The following is a 24,651-nucleotide window of genomic DNA, read 5'->3' as shown; positions in this document are numbered from 1 at the left end:
CATTTATGAGTTCTGTCAATTTATTCATTGTCTATTGTTTGGCGCGCTCCTGTCAAAGTTGAGTAAGGACACGCACCTGATTACGCATAGAAGTCGGCCTTAACTCACCACCAATGAGATGTGGCGCTTCTCAAAGTAATTGTCTTCACCTTTAAAACAGCAAGTAAACAATGTTTTTACTTCCACCGAGAATGTTAATTCCTCTGTATTTGAAAAATCTTTCCAGCCTCTCCCATTCGGTGTGAAAGGGAAAAATGTAATGCGCTGATCCAGTGGAAACGTCATAAATAAAAAACAAAATCGGCCTACCTGATTACTTCTTATCCCTTGCACAAATAGCCTACAGTTGTGTCTGTCCAGAGCTCACTGGTGCGGGAAAATGAGGGCCCAGAATATTTTATACAATGTTGCAAGTTTTGTTAGCATGAACTTTGAGCCAGACCCAGTTGATACAATATTTTAAGTTTGTTGCAGACAGGCCAATGTGATTTATGATATTTGGCCTGCAGACCGAAATGTTTATCAATGGCAATAGAAGTTAGCTTAAGATTGTATCATTTTCATTTAGATAACTTTGTATAATTTATTTAGATAACTTTGATTAACCACATGAATGATTTTGAGATGCACCAATACAAATTAAATTAAAACATGCATATGAATACCATAGCTGGCACGCAGATCGGTAGAAATGGTAAGATAAATTAGCATTCCAATTGAAAAAGGTTGCCGACACCTGGTGTAGCCTATTACCGGCAACTTCAGGAGCATACCGGCAAAATCTGTGAAGGCCAGCGGATGGTTGGGTACAGGTTTTTCTGGATCTCTGGCTCCCTCTTAAGCCATGTCTTATTTCGTCAAACAGTGCGCTATGTACTGGAGGGGGGCTAGCAAGCGGTTTTCAAAACATTGGATTACCAATTTAAGCAATGAGATCTCGGCTTGCTAGATAGCAAAGCCAACCAAACGGAGCTTAGCAAGCAATAATGTTGCAAACTAATGTTAGCTTCAACTAACATGACAAGTACATACATCTTTGTAAAACAATGTTAGTCTATGATATTAGCCAGAAAGCTCTGCTTCTAGCTAGCTAACCAGTCAAGTCTATTGAAGAAGCTGGCTAGCTAGCATAATCTTTGTACTGGTTATACTATATGTTGAAACACTAGTTTTAATATTTCTCACACGTGTATCGCTGTAGCTTTCAAATTCTGCGAATGTCATTAAGTAATTAACAAATTGTATCCATATTTAACAAGATCTCCTCCCTTTGGCAACGCACCGGAAATGGCGCCCCTGATAAGAGGGCCTGCAACGTTCAAGCGTGAAATGTGCATTGAGGGAATTCGACAATATTCAACTTATGAAATCAACTAAATCATTAATTTGCTCAAGTTAACCCTATCAGTCCCGAGACCGAGCGAAAATCAGCTTTTGATTTATCCGACTCATTTATTTGCATGTCCAGCCCTTATATTTAGCCTCACAATGAAGTGTTTTAACATTTATTTTCACTACAACCAAGGCTACAAAACAATTTGACAAACAGTTGCATTCATGAGTTTTTAATTGACAAATGTCAAATAAGTCTGCCAAAGCAAAAATCCGATAAAAATAAATGTATAGGAGCGCTGTATGTACAGAAATGGTTTGCTCAGTGGGAAATTAATATCCAACTAGTTAGTGACAACTGTGTTGCGTTTGACAGCAACTAAGTGAGGTTATTACAGTATTAGACACTATGTTCTTGGATTTCATATGATCTAACGACTCGCGTAGCTTGTGAACGCACCAGTAACAAGCAAAACATGTTACATGTGCGTGTTTGAGGGACTCAGCTTTTCATAGGTCGATACAAACTACTAAAAGCTCAAACCATTTGGACTTGAGTCCTTGTCTCATAAATACCACTCTAGCTCAGCCCCCGTTATTTACACGGGGGCTGAAGACGTTTAAAAGGGGTTATAAGTAAAAATCACACCAGCGTCAAGGTGGGACTCATAGGGAATGAAATGCATGCGATTTTTTTCTGCAACTTTCTGAAATGGCACAGGAATGCTGTCTGTGTGATGCCTAGTCTATGCTTTGCGTAGCCATTAGCGATAATGATAACCGTCCGCTGGCAGGTGGAAAGGCTTTCCTAAAAATCTTACCAATTAAATGTTAACTAAGGATATCATGATTGTTTGCATCAATCAAGTGGGCATTTGTTCTGCAAACCCTGCAATCACATGAGCGCTACAGAAACACAGGTAACCAAACAATGGTCTCTGGCTGGTGGGCGTTGCAATGAAAGGGTAACCACACCTACATTTCTTCGATTTGTATTTATTTTCCCCCCAGACCTTAAAGTGGTCTCCTGATGTGATTTAAGCTTTCCTGTAGACTTAGAACATCCAACTTTGTTATTTTTCTATTAAAATAAGTGATTTTGAGAGCAACCCCCCCCCAAAAAAAACTGAAACCTGGGAAAACAAAACAAAAATGGAGAATTATGATAATGACAGAGGGCAATTCCAGGACAGGAAATTCAGCTGCCAATCTCAGGTACAAAGGCCTTAAAAGCAAAATAGGAGTGAGCATGTTTTGTAGTTAACCGGGGAGAAATAGTGACTTACAGCGATGGGCTGAAGGAGAACGCGACCGCCTCTCATATTCTGGTATTCCAGCAATTTGTCTGCCTGCTCTCTCTCCTTCACAGAGCGCTCCAGGAAAAAACTAGAGAAGCTGCGCAAAGCCACGTCGTCCCTGTCGAAATACATCCCCTGGGCGAGAACAGAGAAATACACATTAGAGAAAAACAGGTCGGTATCAACAGATCACATTTTTATAACATGGTGGACTATGGAGTAGAAAATAGCCGGTGCCAGTCAAAGAACTAAAACACATGAAAATAACATGGAGAGGGAAGAATAAGAAAGAACATTTAGGAGAGAGGGCCCTATCGGAGTAGGCTAGAGCAGATAAGGGGCTAGATATACACTGAGTACAGCCTCCCGAGTGGCGCAGTGGTCTAAGGCACTGCAGTGCTAGCTGTGCCACTAGAGATTCTGGGTTCGAGTCCAGGCTCTGTCGCTGCCAGCCGCGACAGAGCGGGTTGTGTTTCGGAGGACAAACGGCTCTCGACCTTCGCCTCTCCCGAGTCCGTACGGGAGTTGCAGCGATGAGACAATTGGATACCACAAATTTGGGGAGAAAAAGGGGTAATAAATGAAAATAAAGATATACACTGAGTATACCAAACATTAGGAACACCTTCTTAATATTGAATTGTGCACCCCCCCTTGCCATCAGAACAGCCCCAATTAGTCGGGGCATGGTCGAAAGCGTTCCACAGGGATTCTGGCTCATGTTGACACCAATGCTTCCCACAGTTGTGTCAAGTTGACTGGATGTCCTTTGGGTGGTGGACCATTCTTGATACACAGGAAACTGTTGTGTGAAATACCCAGCAGCATTGCAGTTCTTGACACAAACCGGTGTGCCTGGCACCTACCTGCCATCATACCTAGTTCAAAGGTGCTTACATTTTTTGTTTTGCCCATTCACCCACTGAATGGCACACACAATCCATGTCTCAATTGTCTCAAGGCTTAGAAATCCTTCTTTAACCTGTCTCCTCCCCTTCATCTACACTTATTGAAGTGTATTTAACAAATCACATCAATAAGGGATCATCGCTTTCACCTGGTCAGTCTGTCATGGAAAGAGCAGATGTTCTTAATGTTTTGTATACTCTGTGCATTCAGAAAGTATTCAGACGCCTTCACTTTTTCCATATTTTGTTGTTAGCCTTATTCTAAAATGGATTAAATTGGGGGTGTCCCCCTCAATCTACACACAATACTAATAATGTTACTTCTGGTGCTGACAGAGATGGCCGCCTCGCTTCGCGTTCCTAGGAAACTATGCAGTATTCTTTTTTTTAATCTGTTATTTCTTACATTGTTACCCCAGGAAATCTTCGGTTTTATTACATACAGTCGGGAGGAAGAGCAACGTCAACTCACCAACATTACGACCAGGAATACGACTGTCCCGAAGCGGATCCTCTGTTTGGCCCACCACCCAGGACAATGGATCGGATCCCAGCTGGCGACCCAAAACAACGGCGCCGTAGAAGGGGCAGATGGAGCGGTCTTCTGGTCAGGCTCCGTAGACGGGCACATCGCGCACCACTCCCGAGCATACTACTCGCCAATGTCCAGTCGCTTGACAACAAGGTAGACGAAATCCGAGCAAGGGTTACCTTCCAGAGACAGTAACGTTCTTTGTTTCACGGAAACATGGCTCACTCGAGACAGAAACAAGCATCTCTCTGGTAAGAAGAAGGGCGGGGGTGTATGCCTTATGATTAACGAGACCTGGTGTGATCATAACAACATACAGGAAGTCCTTTTGTTCACCTGACTTAAAATTCCTCACAATCAAATAACGAACGCATTATCTACCAAGGAATTCTCTTCGATCATAATCAGTCGTGTATATTCCCCCCAAGCAGACACATCGACGGTCCTGAAAGAACTTCATTCGACTCTATGTAAACCACATATCCTGAGGCTGCATTTATTGTATCTAGGGATTTTAACAATCTGAAAACAAGGCTCCCTAAATTCTATCAGCATATCGATTGCGCAACCCGGTCTGGTAAAACTCTGGATCATTGTTATTCTAACTTCCGCGACGCAAATAAGGCCCTCCCCCGCCCTCCTTTCGGAAAAGCTGACCACGACTCCATTTTGTTGCTCCCAGCCTATAGACAGAAACTAAAACAGGAAGCACCCGCGCTCAGGTCTGTTCAACACTGGTCTGACCAATCGGATTACACACTTCAAGATTGCTTCGATCACGTGGACTGGGATATGTTCCACATAGCGTCGAACAACAACATTGATGAATACGCTGATTCGGTGAGCGAGTTTATTAGCAAGTGCATCGGTGATGTTGTATCCACAGCGTCTATTAAGACATTCCCCAACCAGAAACCGTGGATTGATGGCAGCATTCGCGCAAAACTGAAAGCGCGAACCACTGCTTTTAAATCAGGGGAAGGTGACCGGAAACATGACCGAATACAAACAGTGTAGCTATTCCCTCCGCAAGGCAATCAAACAAGCTAAGCGTCAGTATAGAGACAAAGTAGAGTCGCAATTCAACGGCTCAAACAAGAGAGGTATGTGGCAGGGTCTACAGTCAATCAAGGACTACAAAAGAAAAACCAGCCCCGTCAAGACAGACTAAACAACTTCTTTGCTCGCTTTGAGGATAATACAGTGCCACTGACACTGCCCGCTACCAAACCTGCGTGAGTAAAACAACGTGAGTAAAACATTTAAATGTGTTAACCCTCGCAAGGCTGCAGGTCCAGACTGCATCCCCAGCCGCATCCTCAGAGCATGTGCAGACCAGCTGGCTGGTGTGTTTAAGGACATATTCAATCAATCCTTATCCCAGTCTGCTGTTCCCACATGCTTCAAGAGGGCCACCATTGTTCCTGTTCCCAAGAAAGCTAAGGTAACTGAGCTAAATGACTACCGCCCCGTAGCACTCACTTCGGTCATCATGAAGTGCTTTGAGAGTGTAGTCAAGGACCATATCACCTCCACCCTACCTGACACCCTAGACCCACTCCAATTTGCTTACCGCTCCAATAGGTCCACAGACGACGCAATCACACTGCCCTAACCCATCTGGACAAGAGGAATACCTATGTAAGAATGCTGTTCATCGACTACAGCTCAGCATTTAACACCATAGTACCCTCCAAACTCGTCATTAAGCTTGAGACCCTGGGTCTCGACCCCGCCCTGTGCAACTGGGTCCTGGACTTCCTGACGGGCCGACCCCAGGTGGTGAGGGTAGGTAGCAACATCTCCACCCTGCTGATCCTCAACACTGGGGCCCCACAAGGGTGCATTTTCAGCCCTCTTCTGTACTCCCTGTTCACCCACGACTGCATGGCCATGCACGCCTCCAACTCAATCATCAAGTTTGCAGACGACACTACAGTGGTAGGCTTGATTACCAACAACGACGAGACGGCCTACAGGGAGGAGGGTGAGGGCCCTTGAGTGTGGTGTCAGGAAAATAACCTCACACTCAATGTCAACAAAACAAAGGAGATGATCGTGGACTTCAGGAAAAAGCAGAGGGAGCAGCCCCCTATCCACATCGACGGGACAGTAGTGGAGACGGTGAAAGTTCCTCGGCGTACACATCACGGACAAACTGAAATGGTCCACCCACACAGACAGCGTGGTGAAGGCGGCGCAGCAAAATCACTCACAAACTTTTACAGATGCACAATCGAGGGCATCCTGTCAGGCTGTATCACCGCCTGGTACGGCAACTGCTAGGCCCATAACCGTAAGGCTCTCCAGAGGGTAGTGAGGTCTGCACAACACATCACCGGGGGCAAACTACCTGCCCTCAGGACACCTACACCACCCTATGTCACAGGAAGGCCAAAAAGATAATCGACAACAACCACCCGAGCAACTGCCTGTTCACCCCGCTATCATCCAGAAGGTGAGGTCAGTACAGGTGCATCAAAGCAGGGACCGAGAGACTGAAAAACAGCTTCTATCTCAAGGCCATCAGACTGTTAAGCAGCCATCACTAACATTGAGTGGCTGCTGCTAACATACTGACTCAACTCTAGCCACTTTAATATTGGAAAAATGTATGTAATAAATGTATCACTAGCCACTTTATATAATGTTTACATACCCTACATTACTCATATGTATATACTGTACTCTATACCATCTACTGCATCTTGCCTATGCCGTTCGGCCATCACTCATTCATATATTTTTATGTACATATTCTTATTTATTCCTTTATACTTGTGTGTATAAGGTAGTTGTGAAATTGTTAGGTTAGATTACTTGTTAGATATTACTGCATGGTCGGAACTAGAAGCACAAGAATTTCGCTACACTCGCATTAACATCTGCTAACCATGTGTATGTGACAAATAAAATTTGATTTGATTTGAATACCCCACAATGACAAAGCAAAAACTAGTTTAGAAATTGAGCAAATGTATAAAAATACAAAAACATCATATTTACTTAAGTATTCAGACCCTTTACTCAGTACCTTTGGCAACGATTTACAGCCTCGAGTCTTCTTGGGTATGACACTACAAGCTTGGCACACCGGTATTTGGGGAGTTGCTCCCATTCTTCTTTGCACATCCTCTCAAGCTCTGTCAGGTTGGATGGGGAGTGTTGCTGCACAGCTATTTTCATGTCTCTCCAGAGATGTTTGTTTGGGTTCAAGTCCGAACTCTGGCTGGGCCACTCAAGGACATTCGGAGACTTGTCCCGAAGCCACTCCTGTGTTGTCTTGGCTTTGTGCTTAGGGTCGTTGTCCTGTTGGAAGGTGAACCTTCACCCCAGTCAGAGGTCCTGAGCACTCTGTAGCAGGTTTTCATCAAGGATCTGTACTTTGCGCTGTTCATCTTTCCCTTGATCCTGACTAGTCTCCCAGTCCTTGAAAAACATCCCTACAGCATGATGCTGCCACCATGCTTCACAAGGAGGGATGGTATTGGCCAGGTGATGAACGGTGCCTGGTTTCCTCCAGACGTGACGCTTGGCATTCAGGCCAAAGAGTTCAATGTTGGTTTCATCAGACCAGATAATCTTGTTTCTCATTGTCGGAGTCCTTTAGGTGCCTTTTGGCAAACTTCAAGCGGGCTTTCATGTGCCTTTACTGAAGAGTCTAGCCACTCTGCCATAAACGCTTGATTGGTGGAGTGCTGCAGAGATGGTTGTCCTTCTGGAAGGTTTTCCCATCTCCACAGAGTAACTCTGGAGCTCTGTCAGTGTGACCATCGGATTCTTGGTCATGACCCTAACCAAGGCTCTTCTTCCGATTGCGTTTTTTTTTTTTTTGTACCCCTTCCCCAGATCTGTGCCTCGACACAATCCTATCTCGGAGCTCTACGGACAATTCCTTCGGCTTGGTCTTTGCTGACATCCACTGTCAACTGTGGGACCTTATAGACAGGTGTGTGCCTTTCCAAATCATGTCCAATTAATTGAATTTACCACAGGTGGACCCCAATCAAGTTGTCGAAACAGAATGCACCCGAGCTCAATTTCAAGTCTCATAGCATAGAGTCTGAATACTTAATAAAAAAATTAACACTTTACATTAAATAGTTGCAAACATAAAAATAAAAAAAAACTGTTTTTGTTTTGTTATAATGGGGTATTGTGTGTGTAGACTGACAAGGAAAATGTTCATTTAATCAATTTTAGAATAAGGCTGTAACATAACAAATGTGGAAAAGGCGAAGGGGTCTGAATACTTTCCGAATGCACTGTACATATTATATTGCCCATACCAGGGAGAGGTAGGTGTAGGATGCAGTTAGCTTGATGTTCACCAGCTTGTTGATGTTCACCTCACTCTCTGGGTGGAAGTTGTGATTTACCTGCGACTGCATCTCTGAAATGGCAAAAAAAGATATGAAATTAACTAAAAGAACGCAATGGTATGGAATATATATTGAATAATTTACAAAACCATGTTCACCCACACCATTACTAGTAACTTTCTTTCCTGAAATGAAACAAAGGCAGGAATTCTAAGTAAATAACAAATAGCTTAGTCTTGGAAGTTATAAAATCATAGCTAATATAACTCATGTCTACATAAAGCTGTGTCCGTGCAGCACCGTACAGTATGTATAAACTCATAGGGTCTGTATGCGTGATAAACATATTGACTAACAAAATACACACCTACTAATTGAATTCCACTAAATTATGCAAATTGACCTATAGACCAATAAGCATGACCAGCCAAATGTATTTCCATCAACTGTTATTTAAAATCAATGAATAGGCTAAAAAGCATTATTCTGCAATGCGATTTTTCTTTCTTCTCCTGGACAATTGGCCGGCGCCCGTTTTATTTATCGGCTATTACCGGCTAACGGAAATCCTGCATATCATGTGTTGTGGAGTAAAGGGAGATCAAATTCAAGGTTTTATTCAGCTAAGGTGGCAGACACAGCTGACACTGTCTAACGGAAGCCATACTAAATAAGTGGCAGAGTTGCACGGTTGGAAATAGAGGTCGACCGATTAATTAGGGCCGATTTCATGTAATCAGCCTTTTTGGACGCCGATTATGGCCGATTACATTGCAATCCACGAGGAAACTGCGTGGCAGCCTGACCACCTGTTACGCGAGTGCAGCGTCAAAAGGACCTTGTGGCTGCAAGGAGCCAAGGTAAGTTGCTAGCTAACATTGTTTTTTTTATAAGAAGTTTAATCTTCACATAATCACTAGTTAACCTAGTAATATCATCAACCATGTGTAGTTAACTAGGTTGTTTTGCGTTGCATATAAATTAACAGGCACCGCATTGATTATCATCGAATCACAGCCTACTTTAACTTCGCCAAACGGGTGTTTTAACAAAAGCGCATTTGCGAAAAAAGCACTATCGTTGAACAAATGTACCTAACCATAAACATCAATGCCTTTCTTAAAATCAATACACAGAAGTATATATTTTTAAACCTGCATATTTAGTTAAAAAATTCATGTTAGCAGGCAATATTAACTAGGGAAATTGTCACTTCTCTTGCGTGCAGTGCAAGCAGAGTCCGGGCATATGCAACCGTTTGGCTAACCTGGCTCGTTGCGAACTGATTTGCCAGAATTTTACATAATTATGACATAACATTGAAGGTTGTGCAATGTAACAGCAATATTTAGACTTAGGGTTGCCACCCGTTCGATAAAATACGGAACGGTTCTGTATTTCACTGAAAGAATAAACATTTGGTTTTCGAAATGATAGTTGCCGGATTTGACCATATTAATGACCAAAGGCTCTGTATTTATTATATTATAATTAAGTCTATGATTTGATAGAGCAGTCTGATTGAGCGGTGGTAGACAGCAGCAGGCTCGTAAGCATTCATTCAAACAGTACTTTACTGCGTTTGCCAGCAGCTCTTAGCAATGCTTGAAGCAGTGCTGTTTATGACTTCAAGCCTGTCAACTCCCAAGATTAGGCTGGCAATACTAAAGTGCCTATAAGAACATCCAATAGTCAAACGGTATATGAAATACAAATGGTATAGAGAGAAACAGTCGACGCATCATAATTCCTATAATAACTACAACCTAAAACCTCAACTGGGAATATTGAAGAACTGGGAATATTGAACCACCAGCTTTCATATGTTCTCATGTACTGAGCAAGGAACTTAAACGTTAGCTTTTTTTACATGGCACATATTGCACATTTACTTCTCCAACACTGTGTTTTTGCAATATTTAAACCAAATTGAACATGTTTGATTATTTATTGAGACTAAATAGATATTATTTATATAAACTCAGCAAAAAAAGAAATGTCCTCTCACTGTCAGCTGCGTTTATTTTCAGCAAACTTAAAGTGTAAATATTCATATGAACATAAGATTCAACAACTGAGACAAAATGAACAAGTTCCACAGACATGTGACGAACAGAAATAGAATAATGTGTCCCTGAACAAAGGGGGGTCAAAATAAAAAGTAAGTCAGTATCTGGTGTGGCCACCAGCTGCATTAAGTAAGTTGTTACACGTGGTCTGCCAATGCGAGGACGATCAGCTGTCCGTCCGGTCTCCCTGTAGCGCTGTCTTAGGCGTCTCACAGTACAGACATTGCAATTTATTGCCCTGGCCATATCTGCAGTCTTCATGCCTCCTTGCAGCATACCTAAGGCACGTTCACGCAGATGAGCAGGGACCTTGGGCATCTTTCTTTGGGTGTTATTCAGAGTCAGTAGAAAGGCCTCGTTAGTGTCCTAAGTTTTCATAACTGTGACCTTAATTGCCTACCGTCTGTAAGCTGTTATTGTCTTAACGACCGTTCCACAGGCGCATGTTCATTAATTGTCTATGGTTCATTGAACAAGCATGGGAAACAGTGTTTAACTTCTTATGGCTGCAGGGGCAGTATTGAGTAGCTTGGATGAAAGGTGCCCAGAGTAAACGGCCTGCTCCTCAGTCCCAGTTACTAATATATCATATATTATAGATTGGATAGAAAACACTCCGAAGTTTCTAAAACTGTTGAATTTGTCTGTGAGTATAACAGAACTCATATGGCAGGCAAAAACCTGAGAAAAAAATCCAAACAGGAAGTGGAAATTCTGAGGCTGGTCGAGTTTCAACCAAGATCCCATTGAAATCACAGCGAGATATGAATGAGTATTCACTTCCTATGGCTTCCACTAGATGTCAACAGTCTGTAGAACTTTGTCTGATGACTCTAATGTGAACGGGGGCCAAGGAGACAGGAATGAGTCACCACTGCCATGAGGTGAACATTCTTTGACCACAGCGCATTCACGTGAGGCAGCTCCGTCCATCGCTCATCTGAAGTCAATGTAATCTCTGGTTGGAACGTTATTCAAGATATATGTAACAACATTCTAAAGATTGATTCAATACATCGTTTGACATGTTTCTACTGACTGTTACGGAACTTTTGGACATTTCGTCAGGTTTAGTGAACGCGCTTCGTGACTTTGGAATTGTTTACCAAACGCGCTAACCAAAGTAGCTAATTGGACATAAATAACGGACATTATCGAACAAATCAAGCATTTATTGTGGACCTGGGATTCCTGGGAGTGCATTCTGATGAAGATCATCAAAGGTAAGGGAATATTTATCATGTCATTTCTGGTTTCTGTTGACTCCAACATGGCGCAAATTTGACTATTGTTCTGAGCTCCGTCTCAGATATTGCATGGTTTGCTTTTTCCGTAAAGTTTTTTTCTGACACAGCGGTTGCATTAAGGAGAGGTAATCTATAATTCCATGTGTATAAACTTGTATTATCATCTACATTTATGATGAGTATTTCTGTTGAAACAGATGTGGCTATGCAAAATCACTTGATGTTTTTGGAACTAGTGAATGTAACGCGCCAATGTAAACAATTTTTTTAAATATAAATATGAACTTTATCAAACAAAACATGCATGGATTGTAACATGAAGTCCTATGAGTGTCATCTGATGAAGATCATCAAAGGTTAGTGATTAATTTTATCTCTATTTGTGCTTTTTGTGACTGCTATCTTTCGCTGGAAAAATGGCTATGCTTATTGTGGTTTGGTGTGACCTAACATAATCGTTTGTAGTGCTTTCGCTGAAAAGCATATGAAATCGACCACTGATGGCGGATAACAACAAGATTACCTTTAAAATGGTATAAAACACATGTATGTCTGAGGAATTTTAATTATGAGATTTCTGTTTTTTGAATTTGGCTCCCTGCACTTTCACTGGCTGTTGTCATATCATTGCAGCCATAAGAAGTTTTAAACCCTTTACAATGAAGATCTATGAAGTTATTTGGATTTTTACGAATTATCTTTGTAAAACAGGGTCCTGAAAAAGGGACGTTTCTTTTTTTGGTGAGTTTATTATATTAAGTTAAAATAAGTGCTCATTGTTCATTCAGTATTGTTGTAATTATTATTACAAATATATACATTAATAAATTGGGTGCTCCACGTCCTTTCCAACCGATCAGCTTAAAACTGCTCTGCGCTCAAAGGGGGAAAAAATGGCCACTCCAAATTCGCTCCATTCATTAAAATCACAATTTAACTAACACACAACTATTTTTGTGACTAGCTGGACCTACCAATTCGTTTTGAAGTATTGAAACCAAACAAAATGATTTGAATGAAAAGTATGTTAATAAACATGAAAAGGTGGATGTAAGAAGCGCTCATCATTTCAAATAGGCTACATGTCATATTAAACAGCATATAAACACTAAATAGGTCAGGAGCCAGGCAGGGGGCCTAGGAAGGAACAAAAATAAATTTAGGCTATATTATTCCAAGGCTATACCCTACAAAGAAATACATTGTGAAGCATTTGCGAGTGCAACACAATAGGCTGGTAGGGACAAAGCGCGCAGCATTTCAACATTTCATTGTATTAAATCATTATAGTCTATAAATTGTGCAAATAGGCTGTGACTGATACAAATTAAACAAAATTACTTAGTGCTTTTTTTACTAATACATTTTTAAAAACACGAGTTTGGCCATCTGTGGCTTCAGGTTCATGCGACAGTGCCCGGATAGCAGGCCAGCAGTGAAGAATATCCTCTCCGCACTTGCAGAGCCACTGGGAATGCTAAGCACCCTTTTGGCCACTCTTGCCTTGCTGGGCAGAGATGTAGTTGTTTTTCTATAGCTAGGCCTAAAAGGTTTAGGCCAAACAACCCAATCAAAACAGAAAGCTCATTGAACGTTGGAATATGCCAGGCCTATTGGGCCAAAATCAATTATGGCCTATTGTATAGATAATAGAACAAAAAGAACAAAACTTAAGATCAGATTATTTTGTTGAAATACTTCGCTACAATGACACACTTGGTGATCTACCCACCTCGTTCCTTTCTTTTAGCATGTGCACGTAGTAAGTACACCATCATGCTTTCGGGATACATGTCTTTTCAGATTCCACAATGATTTTTTTGTTGTGAACACATCACTGCACTCCCTCCCTTGGTCTTCATCTTTGTAAGTCACCTTGATTTGCACCTGTGTTATAACAGTTTATTTATGAAAATATTTAGCAAACTAAAGTAGCTAAAGCAAGGGGCTATTGCAGCACACAAATAGACTACAAATCCATGCTGGGCCGGGCATGCCTTGAGCTCATGAAGTGGGTGCTACTGGAGCGGGCGAGAAGGACCGACCCTCCAGCCTTTGGGAATCTCGCTCCGCTCACATACTCTGATAGGTGGACTGCAGTCTGTATTCAGACCCAGAACGGGGTCAATACGGACCGTGGGTCCAGACAACAACAAAAAAAGAAACTTTTTTAAAATGTTTTTTTCTTTTAATTTTTGTTAAAAAAAATGTCATTCACTAACAGAGCTGATTATAACCGGTCAGAAATGTCCAATTGATCCACTAAGCCATGTTATCTAGGTAGGTAATTTAGGCTAAGCTGCTGTCCAAATCTTGTAGTTCTCATGGCCAAGTTACATACCCAGGAGCCCCAATTGATTATTTTTCATTTTTCTACTCAAGTATCTCTACACAAGAAATGGCAGGAAATGTTAGAATTGCAGGAATTTAGCTTTAAAATGGCTAAATGTTCTCTCTGCCCCATGGCAAGATGTGTAGAACTGCAGGAAATTAGCTTTGAAACCGCAAAAAAAAAAATCTGCCAACAAGATGTGTGAACAGTTTGGGGTCGCATTGTTGAGAGGTGGGGGTTTGTTACTACACTGACAAATTACAATATCCATCTGGACCTTTGTCACCTAGCTAGGCCAAAGGCTGGCAGATGGCCACATTGAGGCCTTCCATCTTACCATCCGAAGGGAATGCATGCAGCCGGCTAATACACGTATCCCCGTGGACCGGTTCGTACCTAAAGCATTCTCCATTCGGGCTGCAAATCTGACGATTTCCTCCTAGAACTCAATTTGACAGCGGGAAGTCATTACCCATTATCCATCACACTGGATAATGGGTAATGCCTAGGAATGCTAGTCCTGGATGTTGCTATTGCGTTCAGCCAATCAGGTTGTAGAACCTGTTTACCCCACGCTCAACATGGGGCGCAATATCAGGAAGTAGCATTAGCCACTTTAGCATGGAAAATGGTGTTTCACAAAGAAAATGAATTTTATTTAACTACACAAGTCAGTTAAGAACAAATTCTTACTTACAATGACGGCCTAGGAACCGTGGGTTAACTGCCTTGTTCAGGGGTAGAACGACAGATTTTTACCTTGTTGCTAGACCAAATCCCCGAGCTGACCTTTCGGTTACTGGCCCAACGCTCTAACCACTAGGCTACCTGCTGCACATATTTCCCACTTTTTTTTCTGCCTTATTGCCATTAAACCGAGTTGGAGGTGGAAATCAACGCATTTGCAGCCTCTATAGAGAACGAACCGGTACATAGGGAATTGAGTGTATAGCCGGCTGCATACATTCCCCACAGAACGCTGTGGATGGGAGTCTGTTAGTTGAATAATGTGATTTGGTTGTTTGAGTGGCTTCACTGCAAGTATATTGTATGTTTCTTTTCAGATTATTATATATWTTTTTAAGAGACATTTCACTGGATGTGTAAATATGAAGCATCCGCTTGGCGTTTCCACGAGGAAGCCCACTGACGGGCAGTGGGAGAAGATGGAAAGAGATGGATTTTGTCCTACATTCTGCAAATGAAACATTTTATCTCAATAGTTCTGTTCCCAAAACTATAATCTGTAATAAACAGAGTGGACTACGTTTTGTAGACTTTAGCCTTTGCCGAAGTTTTAAATATCTTGTTTAGGAGTGCAAAATTGAATTGAGTTATTGCACAMGCATTTCAGAGTAGGGGTTCCCTAACGGAAAATGCAGATGTATGCTAGAACGGGCCAATAGGATATCGCTAGCTCGCGCTTGGCTCTGCCCACCTCCTTGCTTGTTCTGTCCACTATGACTCATCTGTTCCCATTGGAAACAACAGGCTGTGGTCTATCTTGGTCTGGTTATTAMAATCTTTGCATTCCCTTTGGACGGTAAGATTAAACGACTATAGTATCACCACCATCTGCCGGCCTTTGAGCTACCAGTAGCTAGGATGTGTGTGACCGTACCTTCTAAAATAGTATTTAAGTACCCCTGGTCTAACATATCTCGAATCCTGGACATAAATAAAAGGCATGCCCAAATGGCTGAAAGGAACTGGCATAAATAGAAAAATACACCAGTTTAATTTTTATTTTATTAACAACAAATCAATACAGGAAGTACATGTGGGAACACAAGTATATATTAATAATATACAAAGGACAATTGGGCTAGAGGTACAATATCACATTACACAAGGACCTTAAGGGACATACATACACTTATTATTCTAACAGCTTTWWTKTWAKWGTATTTAATTGTCTTAAAATAAAGTTCAATTTATTTTTGTAAGGTAAGAAAATGTGGTGTTTTGTTTGTAAATTTACATTTGTGAATATGAAATTTGGCCAAAAGAATGATGAAATTAATGACACAAAAATGTTTCAGCTTATTTCTATCATAGGTAAAGAATCCAAGCAGTACATCTCTCCACAATAGTGTAAGATCCTCATAAATGTGTTCAATTATAAATCTACTGATGTCTTGCCACAGTTTTCTTACATTAATACAATGCCAAAAAAGATGCAACACTGTTTCTGGGTTGTCATTACAAAAGGAGCAATTTGAGTTGATGTTTTCCTTAAACTTTTTCATATAGTGGTTGGCAGGATAATATTTATGAATAATTTTAATGGAAACTTCTTTAAATTTTGTTAACAAGTAGGTATGTGTATGACAACATCCAAACTTTTYCCCAACAGATATTATCAATAAATCCATTCCAATAAGGCAAGACATAAGGTATAGATAGATACAACATCCTGCTGAAACAAGGTTCGTATCGCTCTGTTGTTGAATGGACCAAAAGAGAAACAAATCTTTCCTACTGATGAGTCAACAGGGTCAACGGAAGGTGGGCTCTGAGGGTCAGGTCTTGACACGTTCCTGAATAATAAAGCAAAACCTGAGGGAATGGCATCTAAGACAATTGCAAAATCTTTAGGTGTTACAGGGACCTTGTAAAGTGATAAGAATTCCTTATAACTGAGTAAAAGACCATCTGCATTTACCATTTGGCTCACCAATAGAATATTATTTCGGAACCAATATTCTAAAAACAAAGAAGAATTTTTATACAATATATCCAGATTATTCCATATATAATATCTGTGTGGAGAAAAATTCTGCTTATAAATTAAGGACCATGACAAGAAAACATGCCGATGAAAAGCAGAAAGTTTCACTGGAACTTTGTCAATATTATAATTGCAAACCAACATGAAGTTAAGGCCACCAAAAGTAGAGAAGACATGAGGAATAAAATTACACATAGAAGTWGGTCTTCTTAGGATTTTTTTTATCCAATTGATCTTAAAAGTATTATTTAAGGTAGTAAAGTTCAGAAAATTCAGCTCATAAGTGTTCAATACAACAGTTTTCCTAATGTAATGGGTACGGTTTCTCCACAGAAAGTTGAAAAGCATCTGGTCTATCTCCTTGCTTATTTTACTGTCAAGATAGAAAGATAGAGCGCCATATGTTAGTCTAGAGATAACGTCAGCCTTGGTTATTAGGACTCATCCTTTTAAAGATAAGTACCTCTGTAGCCATTGATTTAGCTTCTTCTGTTTTTTTTAATAGGGAAGTTCTTTTACTGGAATACCATAATATGAAGGTGTCACACAATCTTTGACAGGCATGAGTTCACATTTATTAATGTTAAGATATAGACCAGACGCTTTGGAAAAGGATTGTATCACATTGATCGATATGGGAATTTGGTTAGCATCTTTCAGAAAAAGTGTAGTATCGTCAGCCAGCTGGCTTATAATAAGTTCTTTACCAGCTATGGAAATACCTTGTACAGGACTGTCATTTAAAGAATTTGTTTGATTAATAAAAATAGGTACGGAGAGATAGAGTGGAATTAGGCAAGGTTGTCCTAACTCAAATCTAGGTGAGGTGTCATATTTCAATTTGATAGAGCTGTTACCATTTGTATAGAGTCTTAATATAAGCCTCATAGAAAAAAATCCGCAAAGCCAAGTCTCTCAAGGGAGTGGAAGAGGAACTGATGCTCTACTGTGTCAAATGCTTTATAAAAATCTAAAAATAATATGAAGCTATCCTCGGTTATTAGGTCTGAGTAGTCAAGTATGTCTAATACTAGTCTGATTATTATTAGAAATATGTCTGTTCCTCATAAAGCCAGACTGTGTTTCATCAATGATTGCATCCAGGACTTCTTTAATTATTTTTGCAAGTAGTAAGGCTAATATCTTATAGTCATTATTAAGAAAACAAATTGGACGCCAGTTATCGATGAGCAGCACTTCTTTTTTAGGCTTAAGTATCAGTGTTATTAACCCCTGACTCATTGTAGGAGGGAGGACATTGTTTTTAATACTCTATAAAAAAGWCTTCAAATAGGAAGGGAGCTACTTGTTCAGAAAAGAATTAGTAAAAATCTGATGTAATTTCATCAACACCTGGTGATTTATTGTTCTTTAGATGTTTGATAGACAATAATCTCTTCAACTTTGATGGGTTCACACTGTTTAGATTCTATATCACTGATGGAGTGAACATTATTCAGTGAGTCAAAAAACATATCTGTGGATTCCTGACAGTACGTAGAGCTATACAATTTTCTGTACAAATTGCTACATTATTTAGTGATTAATTTTTGGTAATCTGTAATAACACCATCAATGTTTAACTTATGGATAGTGTTATTTATAGAGTGAAATTTCTCAAGTCTAAAGAAATAGGATGAATTCTGTTCTCCCTCCTCAATCCATTTTGTCCTAGATCTAATAAAGGCTCCTGCTTCTATCTATCTATCTATCTATCTATATATCTATATATATATTATCCAGTTTATTTTGTAACTCAATCAGTTCCATCTTCTCCTCCCGAGAGGCCGGCTGGGGACCTCTGAGAAAGGAAAGTTATCTTAATGATCACCTTTTCCTCCTCAGCTCTTAGCAAGATTACTATCATATTTTCTAAGGTATTTGGACACCTCAAATTTAAAGAGCTCCCAGTTCTTGCAATACGATTTTTCTTCACAAGCCCTTTACCAAAAGTGTGAAAGCAGATCTTTAACCTCAAACTTAACTATATCATTATTTAATAATGGGCTATTTAGCTTCCAGTAGGATGCTCTGCCAATGTTAGTATCAGGGGTAAATATTTTGATATCAATGTAAATGGCCCTATGGTCTGTGAGGGGAGTAGTACAGATATTTGTAGTAACACACTCACTATCAATACACTTGGATATAAGCCATAAATCTATTCTGGATTGTCTGGAACCTGTTTTGTTACTCCAAGTGAATGATCTGTCGGCAGGAAACCTCTCTCTCCATATATCAGTTAGATCAAACTTTTCCATAAAAAGTATTAAACCCAAATTCTGATTGGTTGGCCTACCTGGGGGGCATCTATCAGTTGAATTATCTATAGTAATGTTAAAGTCCCCTCCTATCAATAATAATGAACTCGGAAATGTAGATAACCAATTAAGTATATGTTTCTCTATAGATTCAAGCAACTCATCATTCTCATGTTTGGTGTTGTACCCGTAGAAGTTTACAGTAATGAGCATAATGTCATTGTAACTGATCACAAGACAAATAAAGTGACCAAAGGGGTCACATTCCGAGTGTAGAATATTACCAACGGTATTTTTCATTGTAGTGACACCAGCGGAGCGTTCAGATCCATGGGAAAGCCAAATATCGTTGCCCCACTGTGACCTCCAGAAGTTGGCATCAGCCGAAATTGAGTGAGACTCTTGAAAAAAGCAAAAATCTGTTCGAAATTGTTTAGCAAATAAAAATAAGGCCTTGCGCTTCACATTGTTTCGTAACCCCCTAGCATTCAGAGAAACTATAGACAAAGACAAAACAAAGATTATATAAAAGTATAAACTGTAGTAGGATGAGTCAAAAACGAAGGAGCAGTGAACGTAAGCGATAAGGAACCGAGATCTGCACCATTTAAGTCCACTTAAAGTGAAAATAGCTAATTCCATAAACTCTGAGCTAGATGTTGTCTGGCTTTTGAAATTCAACTCAACTGAAAATTATGTTCAAGACGACCAAACCAAGGGTTCTTTGTAGTAAGAGACTAAAAACCCTCTTTAGTGTAATCAGGAACAATTCTGAGAAAATACAAAATAATAATTTAAATAAAAGGGTACCTACTATTTTAAGTGCATATGAAAACTGATCATAAAAAAATTGAATAAAAAATGTTTTACATACATGTTCCTAAGACCTTTTTCACTTGGAAATAAGTATTAATAACTAAATAGAACAATAACCGTGTAAAGTCAGAGCAGACCTGTATGCTCTTTAAAAACAGTATCTTAGTTACTTGTATACATAAAAAATAAATACAACTTTCAGTCTTCTTCGTAAGTTTAAACAAAATAGGCCTTCTCGTCATACAAGACCAAACTAATAAATTGAAGTACCTGAGTATTCCGAAAAATCGTCACCTGATGCTTGTTAGGTAAAGTTAAACAATACAATGAAAATGAGAATATCATGGCCGAAACCATCAATCTGTTCCTTCTGGTTAGATTTTAGGGAGGAATATGGATTTCTGAACCGTTGACGAAGCCTCGTCCTCCGAAGTAAGCAGCCTTTCCCTCATTTTGTACTTTCTTGATTGTTGGCCACAACTTGTTCCTTCTTTCTATGTCCTCCTGCCTGAGATGCTCGGCGAAACGCATACCATGGCTCTGAAGGAAGGCGTTCTTCCTAGCAGCTTTCCAGACAGCATCCTTGTAGAATCTGGCAGTGAAGAGGATGATGATACCACTTGGTCTTGAATCGTTTTGCTGTTGCTTCTTGCCGAGGCGATGCACAACGTTGATGGTATCACCAACTTTGTTCTTCTCTGCAGGCATAACTTCTTGGCAGATGCGGATAGCCTCTCCTCGCACATCCTCATTCTCCACCTCTGGCAAGCCGTAGAGTCTCAGGTTCCATCTTCTTGTGTATTGTTCCAGATCAGTGAGATGTCTATGGTAGACATTGTTATTATTTTCGACACTTTTTTCAACTTTTGCCACTCATTTTCACATCCTTGATTTCACCACATACAAACTCCAGTCTTTTCAAGCCTTCGATAACCATGGTGGTCGCGTCTACCATTTTCTCAATGGCGTCAGACCTGGAGTTGATGAGTAAGGAGAGGGTAGCCATGATGTCAGAGTTCATGTTGGGTTTTTTGGAGGGTGGAGGTTTGCACGGAGTAACCGGTAAAGGGGGGAATTTGTCATCTTCAACAGCATTCGAAAGCATGATATTATCCATAGGGCAAGYGTAGTTATGGCAGTTGTCTATAAGCACGTTTCTCTCTTGTTGATTAGCAATAGAACGGCTAGCTTCTTMCTTTCTTTTTTTGTCACGTCGTCGCATGGACATGCCGAAATAAATTATCCAATTCTTATTCCAGTCACAGGAAAGTTCTTATATCTTGAACAAATAAAAACAGTAATAGTAATGACTGTAAACTTGTTTTTTTYCCACAATCTTTCTGAAGTTTGGTGCGGAGCTCGGTAAAAAAAGCGTATGTTCAAGCCGCCATCTTGGCCTCCTCAATATATATACCAGTTTAATTTGAGGACAACAATGTTGACAGCTGCATCATAAACGTTGCAAAATAAATGGGAAGAGATTTTAGATGTACCAATTCCATGGCACATGGTTTATGAACTGGTACAAAAAAAACTACACCTGGTTCAACACTTAAGAGTTTTTAAATTTAAAATTATATAAAACTCTTGCCACTAACAGAATGCTATATATATATATATATATATACACTGCTCAAAAAAATAAAGGGAACACTAAAATAACAACATCCAGATCTGAATGAATGAAATATTCCTTATTAAATACTTTTTTCTTTACATAGTTGAATGTGCTGACAACAAAATCACACAAAAATTATCAATGGAAATCAAATTTATCAACCCATGGAGGTCTGGATTTGGAGTCACACTCAAAAATAAAGTGGAAAACCACACTACAGGCTGATCCAACTTTGATGTAATGTCCTTAAAACAAGTCAAAATGAAGCTCAGTAGTGTGTGTGGGCTCCACGTGCCTGTATGACCTCCCTACAACGCCTGGGCATGCTCCTGATGAGGTGACGGATGGTCTCTTGAGGATTCCTCCAGACCTGGACTAAAGCATCCAACTCCTGGACAGTCTGTGTGCAACGTGGCGTTGGTGGATGGAGCGAGACATGATGTCCCAGATGTGCTCAATTGGATTCAGGTCTGGGGAACGGGCGGCCAGTCCATAGCATCAATGCTTTCCTCTTGCAGGAACTGCTGACACACTCCAGCCACATGAGGTCTAGCATTAGGAGGAACCCAGGGCCAACCGCACCAGCATATGGTCTCACAAGGGGTCTGAGGATCTATCTCGGTACCTAATGGCAGTCAGACTACCTCTGGCGAGCACATGGAGGGCTGTGCGGCCCCCCAAAGAATGCCACCCACACCATGACTGACCCACCCGCCAAACCGGTCATGCTGGAAGGATGTTGCAGCAGCAGAACGTTCTCCACCGGCCGTCCTCCAGACTCTGTCACATGTGCTCAGTGTGAACCTGCTTTCATCTGTGAAGAGCACAGGGCGCCGTGGCGAATTTGCCAATCTTGGGTTCCTCTGGCAAATGCCCAAACGTCCTGCACGGTGTTGGGCTGTAAGCACAACCCCACCTGTGGACGTCGGGCCCTCATACCACCCTCATGGAGTCTGTTTCTGACCGTTTGAGCAGACACATGCACATTTGTGGCCTGCTGGAGGTCAATTTTGCAGGGCTCTGCAGTGCTCCTCCTGCTCCTCCTTGCAACAAAGGCAGAGGTAGCGGTCCTGCTGCTGGGTTGTTCCTCCTACGGCCTCCTCCACGTCTCCTGATGTACTGGCCTGTCTCCTCGGTAGCACTCTTCTCCATGCTCGTGGACACTACACACTGACGAGACACAGCAAACCGCTTCTTGCCACAGCTCGCATTGAAGGTGCCATCCCGTGATGAGCTGCACTACCTGAGCCACTTGTGTGGTTGTCAGACTCGTCTCATGCTAACCACTAGAGTGAAAGCACCGCACATTCAACAAGTGACCAAAACATCAGCCAGGAAGCCTAGGAACTGAGAAGTGGTCTGTGGTCACACCCTGCAGACCCTCCTTTAATTGGGGGTGTCTTGCTAATTGTCCTATAATTTATTGTCAATCAGTGTTGCTTCCTAAGTGGACAGTTTGATTTCACAGAAGTGTGATTGATCTTGGAGTTACATTGTGTTGTTTAAGTGTTCCCTTTTATTTTTTGAGCAGTGTAATATATATATATATTTCAATTACATATATATATATATATGTAATGAAACAGGCAGGGATCAAGTCTCGAACCCTCGACCTTCTAGGCCGAGTCCGGCGCGCTATCGACTGTGCCGCAAAAGCATGCTCTTGCGGGAGAGTCGATTTCCGCGCTTATAAACCCAGGGTCGTACAATATATATATAAGACAGTGAGAGTGACCAAACCTTACAGCACGTCATTAGCGTTAGTTAGCTAACAGACAAGCACAAGGAATGCAGAGCAAGACAAGCTAGCTTGCTAACTGGCTAGGCCACCAACATGAGTGTAGTTCTCTGATAACATGCTGACCAGACCGGACACGTCGGCGTGCGCCGCAAAATACATTTAGAAATCCATGTTATTCAATTATTGCACCCACACTGCTTGCGCGCGCCAACGAGTGTCTGTGACACCAAGGGCTAAAATAGATGTCGTTCCTATTTCTGACGCAGATCACGCTGCAAGTCCTGCCTCTCCCATCTCCTCATTGGTTTATAGAAGCAGGTACCCACGTGCCATCTCCTCATTGGTTTTATAGAAGCAGGTACCACGTGCCATCTCCTCATTGGTTATACCCACGTGGGTGATAGAAAGACCAATGGTAATACAATGAAAGTTTAGATTGCGATCACCATATAATTTAACCGATGAAAAGGCCTGGAAGGAGGAGAGATGACTAGAAACGATTCGGTTGGCCGTTTTATGTGTGGATTAATTGTCGGAGTAGAGGTCCTTGTGCATTTCAGGTAAAATAACAACTCAATGTTTATATCCCAGGACAAATTAGCTAGTAACAGCAAGCTAGCTAAATAGAACAAATTAACGTTAAAGCTAACTAGCTAAATTACCATASATGTTTAATGCTTTTCGACCTGTCCCCAAATTAATGTAATTGGTTCAGAGTTTGTTTTGATATTTTAACCTGCGTGTCGTGATCGCGTTTGGTGTGGGGGGGAAAAATAAATTTATGCACGATGGCGCACGCGCGCAGCCGGTTTGGGCAAGGTGTTAGCTACATAACTAGGTTGTTGGTGTTACCCAAATCAATATTAGCTAACGTTCGCTAGCCACTGCAAACGATTTAAAAATAAAAATGTATCACACAAATACTATTGCTTGTAAACCTCCAACTAATTGCATTGACATATCGAATACTGAAGTACCAGAATATTCTACTTACGTTCGCCCTTTGTTTYTAATCACTAGAAATCGTTAGTTTACTTGAGAAACTGCACTATTTTGCAGAGACTTTGTTTATAACGTTGACTCGTCAACAACATTAAAGAAGTACTTCCAGGTCACGGAACGTCAGAAATTGTCAAAATAAAAGTCCCCCACGTAATAGTAGAAAAGTGTCATTAACCTGTATTTATTAATGATGTATGAAAAATGCATGTCTAAACATTAACAATGATTCATATGTGTTCATATTTAGGTGACATTTACATAAAATGTGGGTTTTAAAACATGTTTCAAGGTCAAATCACTGTATATCAGTGGAGGCTGCTGATGGTAGTACTGCTCATAATATAAATTGGAACGTTCTAGACATTATTATGAGCTGTCCTCCCCTCAGCAGCCTCCACTACTGTGTATGCATTACATATTGGCTTATAGAGAAAAAACTATT

General features: G+C 40.8%; 1 protein-coding gene across 2 annotated transcripts in view; it reads right to left on the bottom strand.

Annotated features, from left to right (window-relative positions):
* The window catches only part of zgc:56095 (ferritin), a 29,151-nt gene extending 4,847 nt beyond the window's left edge, over positions 1–24,304 (bottom strand). Inside the window, exons 1-3 of one of the 2 annotated variants that reach the window (XM_024008589.2) lie at positions 24,202–24,304; positions 8,360–8,463; positions 2,619–2,765 (exon numbers count right to left, since the gene is read on the bottom strand). In XM_024008589.2, the coding sequence (XP_023864357.1) occupies positions 2,619–2,765; positions 8,360–8,461 (249 nt within the window). In that variant the 5' untranslated portion in view covers positions 8,462–8,463; positions 24,202–24,304. The remainder of the gene's footprint in view (positions 1–2,618; positions 2,766–8,359; positions 8,464–24,201) is intronic. The other variant, XM_024008590.2, reaches the window with a different exon arrangement.
* Between the last annotated feature and the right edge of the window lie 347 nt (positions 24,305–24,651).

The sequence above is a fragment of the Salvelinus sp. IW2-2015 genome, linkage group LG18 (assembly GCF_002910315.2).
Source record: "Salvelinus sp. IW2-2015 linkage group LG18, ASM291031v2, whole genome shotgun sequence".
NCBI lineage: Eukaryota > Metazoa > Chordata > Actinopteri > Salmoniformes > Salmonidae > Salvelinus > Salvelinus sp. IW2-2015.
The sequence above is the reverse complement of the archived record's forward strand: the minus strand, read 5'-3'. Positions and strand labels throughout refer to the sequence as shown.